At 47.3% G+C, this 15,930-nt stretch overlaps 1 protein-coding gene across 17 annotated transcripts in view; it reads right to left on the bottom strand.

Moving 5' to 3' along the window:
* Window positions 1-15,930, bottom strand: part of MASP2 (MBL associated serine protease 2) — a 36,851-nt gene that overhangs the window by 19,178 nt on the left and 1,743 nt on the right. For 7 of the 17 annotated variants that reach the window (XM_084494875.1, XM_084494881.1, XM_084494883.1 and 4 more), the window contains exons 2-4: window positions 15,629-15,792; window positions 7,685-7,781; window positions 352-571 (exon numbers count right to left, since the gene is read on the bottom strand). In XM_084494875.1, the coding sequence (XP_084351001.1) occupies window positions 352-510 (159 nt within the window). In that variant the 5' untranslated portion in view covers window positions 511-571; window positions 7,685-7,781; window positions 15,629-15,792. Of the gene's footprint in view, window positions 1-351; window positions 576-847; window positions 1,305-7,684; window positions 7,782-10,829; window positions 10,848-15,628; window positions 15,793-15,930 lie in introns of those variants that run through there. The other 10 variants (XM_084494887.1, XM_084494877.1, XM_084494878.1 and 7 more) reach the window with 6 other exon arrangements.

Genomic DNA, 15,930 nt, shown 5'->3' with positions numbered 1-15,930 from the left:
CTCCCATTATACGCTGGGTACAGTACTACATGTTAACGTAAAACATACACTGTAGCTCTGGAAAATGAAGCTCAAATGTTGTTCTGGGCAACATCTCAAACTTTTTGCTTCACAAAAGGGAAACATCAGAGTCTTCTGAGCATAACAAAATTAAGTTTCAAATGTTCCAACATGACAATCAGCCCTACTTCCTGGTCCCGTGGGCCTCAGCAAACACATCATTTACAAATCAGCTGAGCCTGAACTTCACTAGCATACTAGAACCAACTGTTTATAACAGTTATGTTGGTTCTGCATGTGCCCAGGATCACACACAGACAGTTTTAAAGGGTGTACCTGACCTACACGTACCTTCACATAATCGTATTCACACAGGTAGGACAGCTCCAGGTTGAAGTGGGTGAAGTAGATGCGGATGGAATATCCCTTGGGGACGGTGATATTCCAGATTCTCTCCTTGTGATTGGGGTAGGTATTTGGAAAGTCAGGAGAGGTGATCCTCCCATACATTTTCTGCAGCACGATACTGCCAGTTACTCCACCGTAAAGCGCAGCTAGCAAGAGAAGCAGCCTGCCTCAAAGGAACAGAAACAAAAGGAGAAAGAGTGAGTGTCAGCTCATTACACCCTGACTGCCATGCATCCAAGCTGCTGATCTTGGTGTCAGATCACTGATATCCCAGCGCTAGCTGAAACCTTCATGGCAGACACCCCTCTCACTTGACAGTGGCAGGAATCAGGAGGTACCAGCAGTCACACTGCAGATCACAATCATTCTCTTGCCTTGCAAGGCCTGCACAGAGCCAGGTGGCCAGGGGAGCTGGGAAGGTCCCTGTGACTGCACTCACCTCATCCTGTTGCTCTCCTGCCTGAGCCTGCTCTGCTCCGAGCCCTGGGGCAGGAACCTCTTCTGATGTATTTGCATTTGGGGGCGGATGTATTTATTGTGTGTGCTCTGCTGTGTTTGTCTGGATGTTGAACTCTGATGTTTATCTCCCTTCCACCCCCCTCCAGCCTGCTGAGTTCTGAGAAGAGCAATTGCTGAAAACCAGCCTTATTTCAGTGCATGAGGCCTCCGTCAATGACAGGCAGAGGCAGCCAGCAGAGGAACGGCAGGATTAGGAGTGCTGCTGGCTCCGGGAGGGAGCAGCAGTATCAGAGCTCTGCAGGAATGCAGTGGGAGGAGGTACATGGGGTGGCTCCAGTGTGTGCACGGGGGAGTGTGAGGAGCTGGGTGATGCTCTTTCCCTCTAACCAACGGCTATTACTGTCAATGCAGAGAGCACGCTCCTGGAAGCACAATTCCTGCCACTGTCCAGGCAGGAAAGTGTTGAAAACGATGTAGTGGGGCATGCTACAGGATTTCAGAGTAGTGAGCAGGCCCAGTTAGGCAGCTCTGAGTAGCGGGGCAGGCACTGCACTGCAGCAAGCAGACACAAGTTTCAGAGATGCTGCTCATCCGAACCCAGTGCAAGCCCGTGTTGACTGCAGCCTGCCCCGTGCATTGTTTCTACATGTGGATGCCTTTTTAGCCTATCCACCCTGGAACACCAATAAGGTAAAAAGGTATATGTGAAAAATGAAGTGTTTTGAACCTGGCTTGCTAGGGAAATGTGCTCACATCTTCCTGTGCACCCTAGCATAGGAACTCTAAAAGCTCCACAGTCAGTTTCTACCCAATCTGGCAGAAGAGAAACAGTTTCAGGGATGTTAATGTATTGGAAACAGGCAGATGGATAAAAAGAAAAATGAATTCCCATTACTAGGCAAACTCTGAGGAGAAGACTGCAAAACGAACTCAAATTCTTTTTAAGTATTTGGGAGTCCACTCAGGGATTTCACACTGCTACAAACTTCCAAACAAAGAACCCTGACAGACCCCATGGAATTCAACTGGTAGAACCAATGCTGTAGGACATCAAGCTTTATTAATGCCACTGCTCACAGACTGTTTCTTCCCAAATCAGCATTTAGGTTTCCTAAAGACCCATGGATAGGCATAATAAATGAGGGTGAAAAGCCTGTATCTGGCTTTAATGCAGAACCATGTCCCACCTCTCCCCAACAAAAACAGAGAGAGAACAGGAAAGCTGATTTGCAGCAGGGAACAGACTCCCACACTATGCACGCAGGCAATTTATACCGAGATGCCACGTAATTAAATGGACACCTCTTCATATCCACTTTTGAACAGCCAAAAAGCATTACCCCAGGCAGTGAATTTGGTGCTGGCAGGAAAGCAGGAGTTATTACATGAAAAAAACTAAAGCCAACAAACCATCCAGCAGACTGCAATCAGAAAATGCCATTTAATAAAAGTGAAGGAGCAACCAGTAGCAGTAATCAATTGAGTAATAGCAGTTGCCACAAGCATGGTTAATAGACAAGAACCCAGAGGGGCTGAGGCTTTCCCGAGGCCCACGGGTTGCTAAAGTGATTCTATCAGCACATGCAAATGTGGACTTTATACTGTCTGGGAGAGAGGGAACAGAAAGGAAAATTTGCAAAAAATCAATACCTGCCTAACTGAGCTGGTACCTGATTCCTACAGAGAAATACTTCCAGAAGTGTCTCACATCAGGCTTCCTGCGCAGGTTAGCAGCAGAGGCGTGGATCAGTTCTGATCTCAGGTCTGGGAAGTTTCCCACAGCCCCAGAATTTGATGTGGTCCCTGAAACTGGTGGTTGCCTGGCACTGACACAAGAAATCTGACTTAACAAATCATAATCCTGGAGTCTGAGAAACTGGGAATGCTTGGTGCAGTGCACATACTGGCCTTCCTCTGGTGTGATCCTTGGATAGATAACGCCACTGTGATTTTAGTCCTCAACACCTGACATGAGCAGTACCCAAAACATTGTCCTGTTTCTGTGCCCAGAACTCTTCCAGCTCCAAAAGCCTGCTGGGCATCTGCTAGCCAGGTAGAGCAGTACCCTGAGCACTGAGATGGCCAACCTCCGGCCCCACAGATGCTCCTCTTGCCAACAATTTCCCTTTTGTCTGCACAGGCCTAAGCTAGCCTGAAGGACGAGTGGACTTCATCCATGTCACTGCAGTTTCCAGATGTCTGTGACTTGCCAAGTTGCTGACCCACTTTAGGAAGCTTGGGTGTTATCTGAAACGACAGATGCCTCTCGTGAAGTCTGCCCAGCTGTCTTCTTGTGCCCCTGCCTCCTTCCATGCCTAGGGACTGGGGTAGTGCAAACACAAGCCATCATTTTCAGGAGAACCACCAGCACTTGTGAAAGCCGAGGATCAGAGAGAGGCCTAACAAAGATACTGAAGTGACCCCGTGTGCACCCAAATTCTCCTTCAGCCCCTGTACTGTGACTCAGAATACACTTTTACTACTGTTACCACTGAGGTCTATCCAGGAGAGGTTTCAAATCCCTCCTGTGGCAACAGCAAGTGCAGACAGCTGAGCCAGGCACATGAATAAATCAGCAAGAGCAGAGCTGCTCAGCCAACGCTGTGCCCTTCAGGGTGGCACCACTGTGGTCCACAGAATTGATCTCTGTTTTCCTGCAAAACCAGACAGCAGCAGGAAGCAACTGAAAGGAGGAAAAAGCTGGAAACCTGGCACAGCTAGGGACCCCATCAAAACTAGGAGGTCCAGGTTAAGCCCTGGGGTAGCTGTTTCATCTGACAAGAAGGTTTCAAAGTGGAAGAACACTACCTGATGTAAATCCTGCCAAAGCCATGTTCCCATGGGAACAGTTTCAGTTGGGACAAATTCTGAGATCTAGCAGTAAAGTCAATACAGCCCCAAATCCACTTCATCAGGAAAGTCCCACACTATTTATCTAGCCCCAGACCATTTATCCCAGTCCCATTACCTAATGGACTGTGCAAAACCTCACACCGTCTCAGGAAATCCCGACTTGGCCATCATGCCCATGGAGAAAACCACCTCTGGGCTTCTGAAAGCAGCTCCTGCCTTCTGACAGCAGCTGCACCAAAAGCCCTGTGACCATTGACCATCATCAAGATCAGGAGCTTCAGGTGCACCAAGCAGGACGGTGACCATCTACCATGCCTCCACATCCGAGACACGGGGACAGTGCCAAAGAGGGGGCTGGTTAATCAATGGAGGAGAAGCCTGCAAAGGCTTTTCCTTTCCATCTTCTTTCCATCGAACACAGCAGTGGCTATCCTCGCATCACAAACCTGGAGAACAAATGAGCGCAATACTGCTTGTTGTGGTCCCCACAGACCTCGCTCCCCATTGCCCCTTAGTTCTCAAATGCCAGCTGTCTCTGCAGAGCCCTAAGAGATTGCCTTGATGCTTGCTGTTCCGTGCCTAAATCCGATCCTTCTGCATTGAGGGGTTCGGAGGACTGGGGGGGAGGATGCAGCAGAGGAAGAGGCGTCGTTTCCTCGTCGCAAATCAACCAGCGTGACTGACATCAAAAGACAGGCACACAGACGGAGCAAGCAGAAGATGGAGCGGGGCAGGGGAAAGAGAATAGCTGCTGTGAAATAGGAAAAAAAACATCTTGTCAAGGTAAAAACAGCAGGCAGAGAAAGCTCAAGCAATGAAGCAAGATACTTTCTCCCTTCAATTAGGGTATGGTTTTCTTCCATCCCACCTCCTGCCCACACTCTCCACTGCTACCTGGTTGTTTTAGCTTCTGTTTGCAAAGACAGGCTCCAGCTGCTGCAGAGTGCCAAGGCACATTTCTCCAGCGCTGAAAAATCACTGGACTTGCCTTCTCTGCCCTGTACACACTGATTTCCAAAGGACAGCCAAGGCAATTCTAGGGCCTCATTTGAAAGCACCCTGGGATCTGAGCTGAAAGTGTCCATGAAGGTAACAAAACCTCTGGATTGAAAATACTGGTTTAAAGTTTTTCTCCTCTGCCATCAATAGAGGTACCCAAAAGAAGGGTAATTGTCATCAGCATGGGGCTGGTGTCAGGCTGTGAAGCACAACCTCTCCGGGTGCACCACAGAGCTCAGAGGGGCAAAGCAAATGCCTCTGAACATGTGCATGCCTGTGTGTGTGTACATGTGCACATGCACATGTTAGGAAGTGAGTGTGTGCACACTTTACACGTTATATATGTGCACACAATCAAAATGACACTGTGTAAACACCTGTAAAACCTCTGTGCAATATTACCCAGCTGCAGAATCCAACAGCACGTGGTTTCCATGTAAGCCAGCACATTTCAGCCACTGCCTGGGTGTATGTGTATGTAGTCACACACACGACTACACAAATTCCAGAGCAGAGCCCTACACTGCACGCACTTACTCCCTTGGGAGACAAAATGACAGCACACAGGTAAGAAATGCTGGTCACATCCTTCTGCCTTCTGGAAAAGCTCCCATTCTGCCATGAAGACGACAACACAAGAATTGCATAGGTCAAAATCTTCTCCCATTGCCCATTTCCTTTCCTCCCCAGTCCTTTGCACTTGGGTCTCAAACACTGAACCAGCTCCCAAAGCTACCGGCTGACTCCCGCCCACATCCTTGGTAGCTGCAATGTGTCTGCTGGGCCAGCTCCAAGCCTGTGACTTCACTGGAGCAGCTGTTTGTGCTGGGAAGAGAATTTGGTTGCAATTCAGATGCAGCTAGAGCCAAAGCTATAAAATACACTGCTGTCTTCTATCCAAGCGGAGACGCTATGCATGTTACAGGCGCGGCCAACACATTTTACTGGGGTAAGCCTGCCTCCAAACAGCTGAGAGGAACAAAGAGGACGAGTGAGTAACACACGTCTAACATGAACCTCTTGTCTAACACAGAGTCTCAAAGCAGGGAAGGTAGGCTGAGGGCTACAGCACAGAAAACCACAAAGAATACAACAAAGCTCTGCACTGGATGACACAAAGACCAACCAAAACTGATCTCCTCAGGAACTCCCTGTTGTGAACTGAGTGAAGCTAATCAAAAGCCTTCTCTGAACCTATCACAGTCCGATTCAGCAAGCAGCCTGGTCCTGCAAAGCAGTTAGAAGACCTTCTGGCTCCCAAAACAGCACCCAGGAATTACTGGATTTCAGCTAGGAGGAGCAGTTGGGGGTTACACACCTGCCACAAGGTTACACACCAGGCCTGGAAAGTCACTTGTCAGCTTAAACCAGGTTATCAGTGTGAGCCCTGTCCTCCAGAACACAGCCTCCAAGAGGATCCACTTGAGCAACAGCCTTTTCCAAAGAACCCTTTGTCAAGGAAGCAGAGAAAAGCAAGCTTAGCAGAACAACCACATCCATCTCCTTCTAGTTTCCATGCAATTCACCACCATCTTATCTTTCCTTGAACGAAACGTAAACCCTTGCCAGCCTGCAGACCCAGACTCTGGAGATTCCAGCTACCACCACTTTGGTTCATGTCTGGGAGGAAATCCTTGGTGGAAATCCCTGTTTTCAAAGCAGAGGCGCCCAGATTTCATTCATCTTCCACACCAAAGTCACTCTCAGCTGAGAGCACGAGGTCTGCCTTTGGAACTCAGAATTTGACTGCTTTTCTCCATTTCAGTCTTTGGTTTCTTCCCTCTTCTTTCAAGACTGCTCTTCCTCTACATGCAGTAATTAACACTGCAGAGAACTGTATTCTCCTCCTAAACAAGCTGAGACTGGAGGAGATGGTGAGCTCCTGAGTTTCCCTCCCCCTACAAGCATGAGGAGAAGCTAGAAACACACCCTAGAATAAGGTGTCAGTGGCATTAGGGCTCACAAATTCATTAAACCCGCAGGCTTCTTGTCAATCTATACATCCAAATGCATTTTCTACTTACCCCTGGTCAACTCAGAAACATTTTTCATGATTTCTCTTCCTCTGCAATTGCCCATAACCTCATTTTTTTCTAACACAGAGGCTATTACCCACTGATCTAGATAAACGGTAAAGCCAGTCCAAAGCACTCCCAAAATAAGAGCTATTGCTCAGACACCGAAGAGCTAGTATGATACATTGAAATGGACAGATCTTCCCTCCAGCTAAATCCCTCTCTGAATGCACACAGCCTCATTCCTGCCCTGAAGAAAATAGATTGAAGGCCATGTCAGAGCCAACAGTCGCATCAATCAGAACCCTTATATTAAAACGCCTGTAGCACTCCAGGAAAAAAACAAACACCACCAACAAAACTACCTACTAAGCAACCAGCTGTGATAAACTTCTGCCTGCCACCTCCGTGGAGCAATGGACTTTTCCCAATTATTTCAAATCAGCCCCTCTTTGGGGAAAGTCTGGGATTCCTGGTTATTCTCCTGTATTTGGAGAAAAAATCAGGGGTAAGTGTGGTCCCTTCTAGATGTATACTGTTTACAAATGCTGCTCTTATGTATCTTACTTTTCAGGCAGGAATGACAAAATTGTTTCTGCCCCAAAGAACTGTAAGCATTCAAACTGGACAGCATCTTTCATGCCAGATCTGGAATGAAATTGCCTAAATTTCATCTTAAAGCTCTTGCTTCTTGCTATAAAGAGAAATAAAACAACAACAACAACAAATGCAGGGCAAGAGTATTGTCCTGCATGGACACTTTACTCCTCACCTTCTTTGCTCATTTTTACTTTTCTCACAGAAATCTCCACAAAGCAATAGCCAGTGAAATATCCTTTGCTCTTGTGTGCTTTTGTTTTGGGTAGTGACAAATGCTTGGATTTGAGATGAAATTGTGATTTTTTAACAGAGAAATTTAGCTTTTCCTTTCAAACGAGTGGGACAGTTACCTGGCTTCCTTTTTGTCACTTCTCAGCAGGATCAGTGAAATTCATAACACCGAAGTTTCGCAGGAACCGTGATTAAAACTTGAACAACAGAGGGAGTCTGCAAATAGAAAATTAAAGCATGAACATGCAGTTTTCCCAAAGCAGAACTTTAACAGAAGCATTACAAAGCGGGAGTGAGCTCATGCCAGCACAGCAACGTGTCCTGTCTCAGAAAAATCTGCATTTTGGAGATAGGCAAGGCTGTAACCTGACTGCACAAAAACAAGTTTTCGGGTGCTGGTACTTAAATACTCCCTGGATTAAGAAGGGAGCTGAACGTAAGTGATTACATATGTGAGTTTTTCAGACCTGCTGGCCATACTGACACCTGTTCTCACCTGCTAACAGCAGGCCCACAACTTGCTGAGTCTCAAAGCTCTATACAGAAAAAAAAAATAATAGAAATTGACATACCCTAGAGGCATTGGGCCTGCTGGCAAGCAAAGAGAGGCCTGGTGGATGCTGGAGCCTTCTGATTTAAAATTAAGCATGGATTCTGTGAAATTATACCCTCAATTCCCCCAGTTATATTACCCGCCAGTGACTTCAGCTAGCCACCAGTTTCAGGAGCTTATTGTGCTACAGCAAAGCTGAGCCCCGAGGTAAACAAAAGCATTTGGCCAAACGCAGAGTGAACTTGGTTCCAGGATGTTGGATCTAACCTGGACGCTACCCTGAATGCCAAGGCACTCCCAGCACGCAGCACTGAGCCTCCCTGGCTAACAACAGCAGGCTACAAACTCAGAGGGGTCAACATGAAAACATTTCAGGTGCTGTGGGGTTGGCAGGAGGGAAACAGTTCGCTGTATTTTGTGAATTTGCTCTTGCTCTACATGAGTTTATCTGAAGGGGCAAGAGCGATGCAGAGCCACCAAGGAGAGAGCAAATTAAAAGATCATTGCATGTAATTGAAATGTTTGGCTGGGATTCCCGGAGGCCTGGTAGGAAGAATCCCTGTGGGGAAGGAAAGGAAGATATTTTGTTTGATGCATGTTAGCGAGGAGGAAACTGAGCCAGAGTGCCTGCACGGCTAAAAGAACTGCTCTTGGTGACGTCAGATCTCTGACTTGTCTGTTAGCCTCTGCTTAGCAGCGCTGTAATGACCCCAAATTGCAGCTGACAGATTGGTGCTGAGAGTTTGTCTCATTGAGGCTACCGCGTGCGGATGGGCCATTACTCTTTCAATTTTGGTCTCTGCTGCCTGTTAACATACATTAGGCTTCTCCATATGCTGCTTTTTAGCCTGGCGTCCGGGGCAGCTGCCTGGGCCTCCGTCCCCACCCACACGCTCGGGCCCTGCCTAATGAAAATGGATGACAGGCCCAGCTGAGTAATGGGACACAGATGGACCAAACGGCTTTCCACTTGGAAACATATTTTCGTTTAAGAAAGACTCAAAAGATGGCGAGGTTTTTATTTGTGTACCACCGTAATCCCCCTCCCACCCCATTTTTCAGGCAGGTCAGGAATTCAGCGTTGCACACTCTAACTGGATGTGGATGTCTGCAGACAGTGCTTGGTTAAACAGCTGCTTTGCCACGATGAACACAGCCACAGCAAAAGGAGAGTGCAGAGCCACACACAGGAACACATCACCGAGGGGACTGCACAGCGGGTATGCCAGTCCAGGGTCATCTCCCAGCAGGACTCCTTGTTCCTCAAGTTATTCTTGCTGCTAATAGTGCTCGAATTCCAAGAACAAAAGGGCCCAAGCAGAGTCCAAATGCCAGGGAGGAGTCAAAACACCTCCATGTGATTTGTGGGCAAACAAGGCTCATCTTTTAAAGGATACCAACGTGGTCCCACTCACTCTGCAACAGATGTGCAGAGCTGAGGCATGCAATAGGCAAACATCCGCTGCAAGGCGGGCGCAATCAGTGTCTAGGGCCAAATGTCCTGTGCTGTAGGGTGCCACTGCAAGCCTGCAGCCAAGAGGTGTTTTGCAAACAGCATTTCACACATTTCTGCCCATTTCTTGGGCTAACTTGCTCTCGGTGGCCAGCCTGGGGCATCAGATACTGAATTGCACGAGGACTGGTCAGGACTTGGTCACAGCCTGCGTTGTCACACTCACCTGGGGGGCCACGTGGAACAAACTCACCTTTGCTGGCTGCTCTTCCCCATGTGTCCCGTGGTGCACCCTCGAGGAGGCAGTTCCCTCACATTCGGGGCTTGTACCTCTCACTGGGAAGTTCCCAGGAGCTCGTGAGGCCATCTCTACCTTTCCAAAGTGCTCCCTGTTATTTATGGTTTCTGTCCTCATGCTAAATCTTTCCAAATCATTTGGAAATAATCTCCTTAATGCTAGGGCAGTTGGCCCATGACATCTCATTTACCAGGCAGTCTATCTTCCCGGAGAGGTGAAGCCTGCTCACACGTTCCGAGAGACAGGGCGAGTGTCTGTGAGTGCACGTGCGAAAATGGGATGGGACGCAGGAAAACAATTCTCCCTGAATCCTTCGGCCTTCATTACAGCTCTTCTTTTAAGTGCCAGCTCTGATTTACGGCCTGCCATTCAAAGGCCATGAAGGCCTGCAGCCAGAACTGACCGGCTGTCAGACCAGGACTTCGAGCAACAGGAAACACATTAACCTGTCTCTCTGCCTGCCGAGATCCTACAAATGATATAGGAGCTGACAAAGATGGGGAGTTCTTGGCACATTTCTTCCATGCGGAGCATTTCTTGGGGCTGGGACTGTTCAGAGGTGGACATACCCCTGAACCAGGTGCAGCAATATGGATGTAGACGTAGCTCGCACCCCAAGAGACTTCCTAGACTGTGATCACACTCATGCTTGCTTCTTCCAGGATCTCTGATACACCAGCTGGAACTTTGCCTCCTGTTAAACAGGAACGATAATCTCATTTGATGCAGAAGAATCCTAGCAAAGGTGGATCATCTCATGAAGACTCCTTCTTGAAAGCTGCTAGTTAATTAAAAATGGAAGCTACAACTTATCCAAAAAGAAGAATATACAAATACACGTCTGAAATAGCACTTTTTCTGTACGCACTCAGTAGCTTCATATTTTAGTATGATGCCACAGTAATAAGCAGAATATTGTCAAAATGAAGCATGCTGAAGTGAGGGAGGACATTCCCTTACCTCAGTGCCCTGGGTTTATGAGCCCCTCGCAGCAGTGTGAGTCACACACAACCGAGACCGCTCTGCAATACGGAGACATTCCCATTTTTACTCGGCAATGCAGTGAGAGGTCACCAGTGGCATTTCTTCTCAGTTACTCTGCTTCTAGCCCACTCTGTTCCACGGCATGATGAGCTGCCTCCAGGCACCAAAGTGGATCAGTTAGCCTTTTCGGAAGAGCAATCACAAGGCACTTTCCAGCCTGCTGGCTCCCAGCAGTGGGTAAATTCATCAGTTCACAGACGAAGATGAGCGCTGCTTGCGAGCCAGTATTTAAGAGCAAAAAGACTGCTGTTTGCTCCCCATGGTTTTGGGCTCCAAAAGGGAACATCCATGGCTTTTTAGGCAGCTGCAGCTCCCTGCCTGTACACCTGCACCTAAGCTTCTGGCAAGGGACCTCTCACCACAGGACTGATTTACATCTGACTAGATTAGCAGCACAGGGCCAAGAGGAGAGGCAGAGCTCTCACGGCAAAGGCTTGTGTGGGGACATGCCCTGACCTCAGGGTTTTGTTCTGCAGCAGGGGACTCACCGTGCAGTCTTGTCCCAGCTAGAAGAATTAAAAGCACTGTTTAAAATATCATCTTGGAAATACTCTCCTTCCCCTTTCTCTATGAATTAAGCTGCTGCCTGTGCTAAGCTCACCAGTCAACGCAGACCAACACACCCAGTGCCATCCAGACGACCAGTTCGTTTTCAAATACATAAAAAAGGCACAACTACATCAGCTAGATTTGCAGACTCTTTTCCTTCCACGCAACAGTGACCAAAGCTACAGATGTGTCTGTAATGATGGGCTCTAAAACCATCATCTAGGGGACCAAGAGCCTCCTGGACAATTTCTGCAATGCACAAGCCAGAACAGGCAGCTTTGCACTGCCATAAATCCTTGGCTTCTTCCTCTCTGTCAAGAGGAAACTAACGCAGACCAGCCAAGCACAGGCTGGTGAGACAAAGGGCATTTTTAGCAGCAGACTTACCTAGCCAGGAAACAATCTCACGATAGGAAGGAGGCTTAACCTCGAGCCAGATTCAGCAAGGTCCCAGCTATAAGATCACTTATAATTTTTTACATTACGTGTTAATTACTTTTAAACAAGAGTCCTCCAGGCCCCCAAGGTACTGCTAGAGCAGATAATTCCTCATTCCCAGCTGAATGCCCTGAGCCCACAGAGACATTATGCTCTTTCCTGGCACAGTTACTGATTTCCTTGTGCACTGCAGTCCTGCTAGACAAAAACCCTTACCCGGCCCAACCTAAGCCATTCTCTGGGGAGGCAGAAGACATAGGATTTTTTTGGTGACTGTTTTGAATTGAAGGGCTTCCTTCACCTCCAAAATACTTCCTCTGAGACTTTATACAAGCCCTACATAATTTTAACAAGTGAGAAGCAGACATGCTGGAAGGGTTGAATCTGGATTCCAACAACTCTCTCCAAGGCTCCTATCTTAAGAGACTGAAATATTGGCTTATTTTCATTAAGTACCTCCCTCTCAAGGCTGCAAAATGAGATACAAATCTAAGAATGAGAACTCAGTCAGCTCCAGAGGTGCTGGAGTCAGCAAAGAGAAATACACAGACCAGACATGCCTGCTACAAGAGGGCTCACAGGCTCAGGACAGGTAGTTAAACTGATCTCCCTTCGTGTGACACACAAATGCTCCTCAGTAGTCTGGGTTACAGCCTGATAGCTTCTAGAGTCTTTGGTTGTGTTCCCAGCCTAATGTAAAGGCTTATTCACCCAAGCTGATTAACAACAGCGTGCTGTTCACAGAATATCCTGAGTTGGAAGGGAGCCACAAGGATCACTGAGTCCAACTCCTGGCTCCACACAGGACCACCCAACAATCAGACCCGGTGTCTGAGAGCATTGTCCAAATGCTTCTTCAACTCTGGCAGGCTCGGAGCCGTGCCCGTGTCCCTGGAGAGCCTGTCCCAGTGCCCGACACCTCTGGGTGCAGACCCTTTCCCTAACCTCCAGCCTGACCCTCCCCTGTCCCAGCTCCATGCTGTCCCCTCGGGTCCTGTTGCTGTCCCCAGAGAGCAGAGCTCAGCACTTGCCCCTCCACTCCCCTTGTGAGGGAGCTGCAGGATGCCATGAGGCCTCCCCTCAGCCTGCTCTGCTCTGGGCTGAGCAAACCAAGGGACTCAGACATTCCTCAGACGTGTTGCCCTCTAGACCCCTACCATCTGTGTAGCCCTCCTTTGGAAAGCTCCTGGTTTTATGTCTTTCTTATATTTTGGTGCCCAAATCTACACACAAGTACTCGAGGTGTTCTCCATCAGTTCCTGTCTCACTTAGGTGGCACAGGCCCTTTGACTCCCAAATATTTCCTGCTTTAAGAATGTGGTAATTATTATGAGATAAAGAACACATCTTTAACCAGAACAGCTATTCTGCAGTAATGATCTGTCAGAATCTTCATTCTGAAACATCCCCCCGATGCTGACAAGCCCCAGTTTGCTGTGTGTCTCTGGGTGACTGATTTTTACGTACCTGTACTTCTTCATCTCCATGTGCAGAACACGCTATGAAACAACCACTGCTGTAGTGGTTACTTTGTAACTCCTTACGAATCTCAGAGTAAAAGCTACATCTCTTCAATCTCTGTTGGAACAGCAGAGCACACCTTCCAATTCCCAGTCTCTGGTGTTTGCAACATTCAGACCTTCACACTACAGCTTCCCCAACACCCGCCATACACTAACACTGCCTGTTCCTCTGACCTGTTCTACAAATACTGCAGCACTCTGGCAGCTCCCACCTGCTCCCTGACATCCCCCCTCTCAAACTCTGCATAGACAGGAAAAATCCATTGTGTAGGACATTCCCCCAAGTTACCGAGAGGTAATTGGTACTCAGGATTTCCTATGCTGCGTGTCTTACATAAAGCTTCCATGCACTCTGAACGGTCAAGGTAACAGCTTCTATCACTGAACAGTCTTTGTGGAATATAAAATGCATCTACAGCCTGCTGCTGAGGGTTTGTGTGAATACAGGAGCTCAGAGAAGTAACAGAAGCTAAATCTTCAAAGCCCACTTCACAAGTAAGAGAGGCTTTCAGAGCTTAGAGAACAAGGTCACTGAACAAACTATTTACAGTGACTAACAAATAGGCGGTGAACAAAGGCCTTATTTGACCTGGGTTACACTTCTACTCAACACAAGTTGAGTTGTGGCAGGACAGGCAGCAGAGCCACAAGCAGAGCTACGTGTGGCATCATGGCTGGAACACGGCAGAGAGCACGGTCTCTTGGATCATTATCTCCCAGCACCAAGCCCAAGGCGTGAGGCAAATCTAGCCCAGAGTGCCAAGACGAGAACAGCAGTGCTTCTGTGTCACAGAAATATTGTCGTTTGTTGCTATCTAAAAAATCAACTTATCAGATGGAGATTGTCAAAAACACCCCTCGTGTCAGTCTGTTAGCCACTGGATCATTCTCCATGGCCAAGGGCTGCACCAGAATCCACTCACCTTAGTGGTGAAAGGACACCCCTTTAGTACAAACCCAGCTGATCTTTTCCCAGTTTGCCCAGTGCTTGTATCTGACCCTTTATATTCCATCAAGCTCAAAACAGAGTTTTATTTTTTATTTTTTAAAATACGTGGACTCACTACTTTTCAAATCCACATTTAATGCCTCTAAGCAGAGCTGAAGAAGATAATCTAAGACACCTTGGCCAACCATATACTAGATTCTTCCTGCAGTTTTGGGTTTAACTTCAGCTTTCAGTAACTATTACCGATACTAAAGGCTCCTCACAGGCCTCACGTTTTTTGAAAACGACAGATACAAAACCACCAGACTATGCAGCACACTTCTGTTCCCACTAAATTTAATTCCACTTGCAAGCTATCTGATGCCAGCCAGAACCTTGGTGAAGTCTGGTCAGACTGAAACTTCCTCCCTTTTCCCAGGCTGAAAATTAACAGTGAAGTATTGATTCCCCACTAGCTTATCTGACAGTACACATTAAAATGTGATTTTTACTATTAAAAGCACATACAAACAAGTCATCAGAGAAGCTACTAAATATCACATTAATACCTGACTAGTTCCTCCCTGGTATCTGTCCACCTACACATTTTGATCTCAGAGTACATGAGATTTACTCTGTTTTCAACATGGAACAAGCTACCTTGGTCTCCTTCATATTTATCACAGGGTAGAATATGCAGAGTTACGTCTAGCTACTGAATATACTGTAGTTTCACAGCTGAGCTTGTCCCTGCAATAATTTCTTCACTTGCTTGAAGCTTTATGCATAAGCATGAGATAGCTTGAGGGGTGTGTGCATGTGTGTGTGTGTAGTGATTACCACCGTACCATGCACTGAGTTAGGTGATCAATGTATACAACTGACTTTGAAAGCTTCCCTCCTAGTAAAATAAAGCATGTCTTTTTCACTTGTTCTTTTCTTTTTCCTTAATCTGGAGGTAGTGCATAGGCATTATTCATTTGCTCATTCATACATGTGCACACGCACAAGTATTCTGAGGTGTGATTTTAAAATACGTTGGCTACTGAGTCAAAATAAAAAAAAACACAGTCCCTTCTACTTGACATATACTATTATAAGACCCACAGTCATTTAGTGAAACGTTTAAATAATAAAACACCCATATATGACATTATTTATAACTCTTCAGTTATGCCTCTCCCACTGAACCTGATTTACCACGCTACAGCCCCTAATGTTAGATGCTGTCATTGGGCAGGATCTAGCATCACTTCAGCCTCAGCACACCGACTTACCAAGGAAACTGCAGAATCACATCCAACTCAAGCACTGATTTCAGCACTGATGAAAAAAGCTGGCTCAACTGTGTTGGCCCCTATCCATAGCACGTGCACTGGTGGTGCAGACTTCCTGCTGGGTGCTCAGCCAGTGCGCCTCTGCCTGCATTAGCAGGAACCATCTGCGGGGATGAAAGAAGAGTTCAACTTCCAGCTTGACTTCCAACCTCAAGAATAGCCTCACTCCTCTCTCCTCCAGGAACCACTAAATAATACAGAGTGCAGTTTGCTGAACTAGCCGTTTCTGTTAGGGGTAATCC

The sequence above is a fragment of the Aythya ferina genome (genome assembly GCF_964211825.1).
Source record: "Aythya ferina genome assembly, chromosome: 21".
Classification (NCBI taxonomy): Eukaryota; Metazoa; Chordata; class Aves; order Anseriformes; family Anatidae; genus Aythya; species Aythya ferina.
Note: the sequence above shows the minus strand (reverse complement) of the source record. Positions and strands in the feature narration are given on the sequence as shown.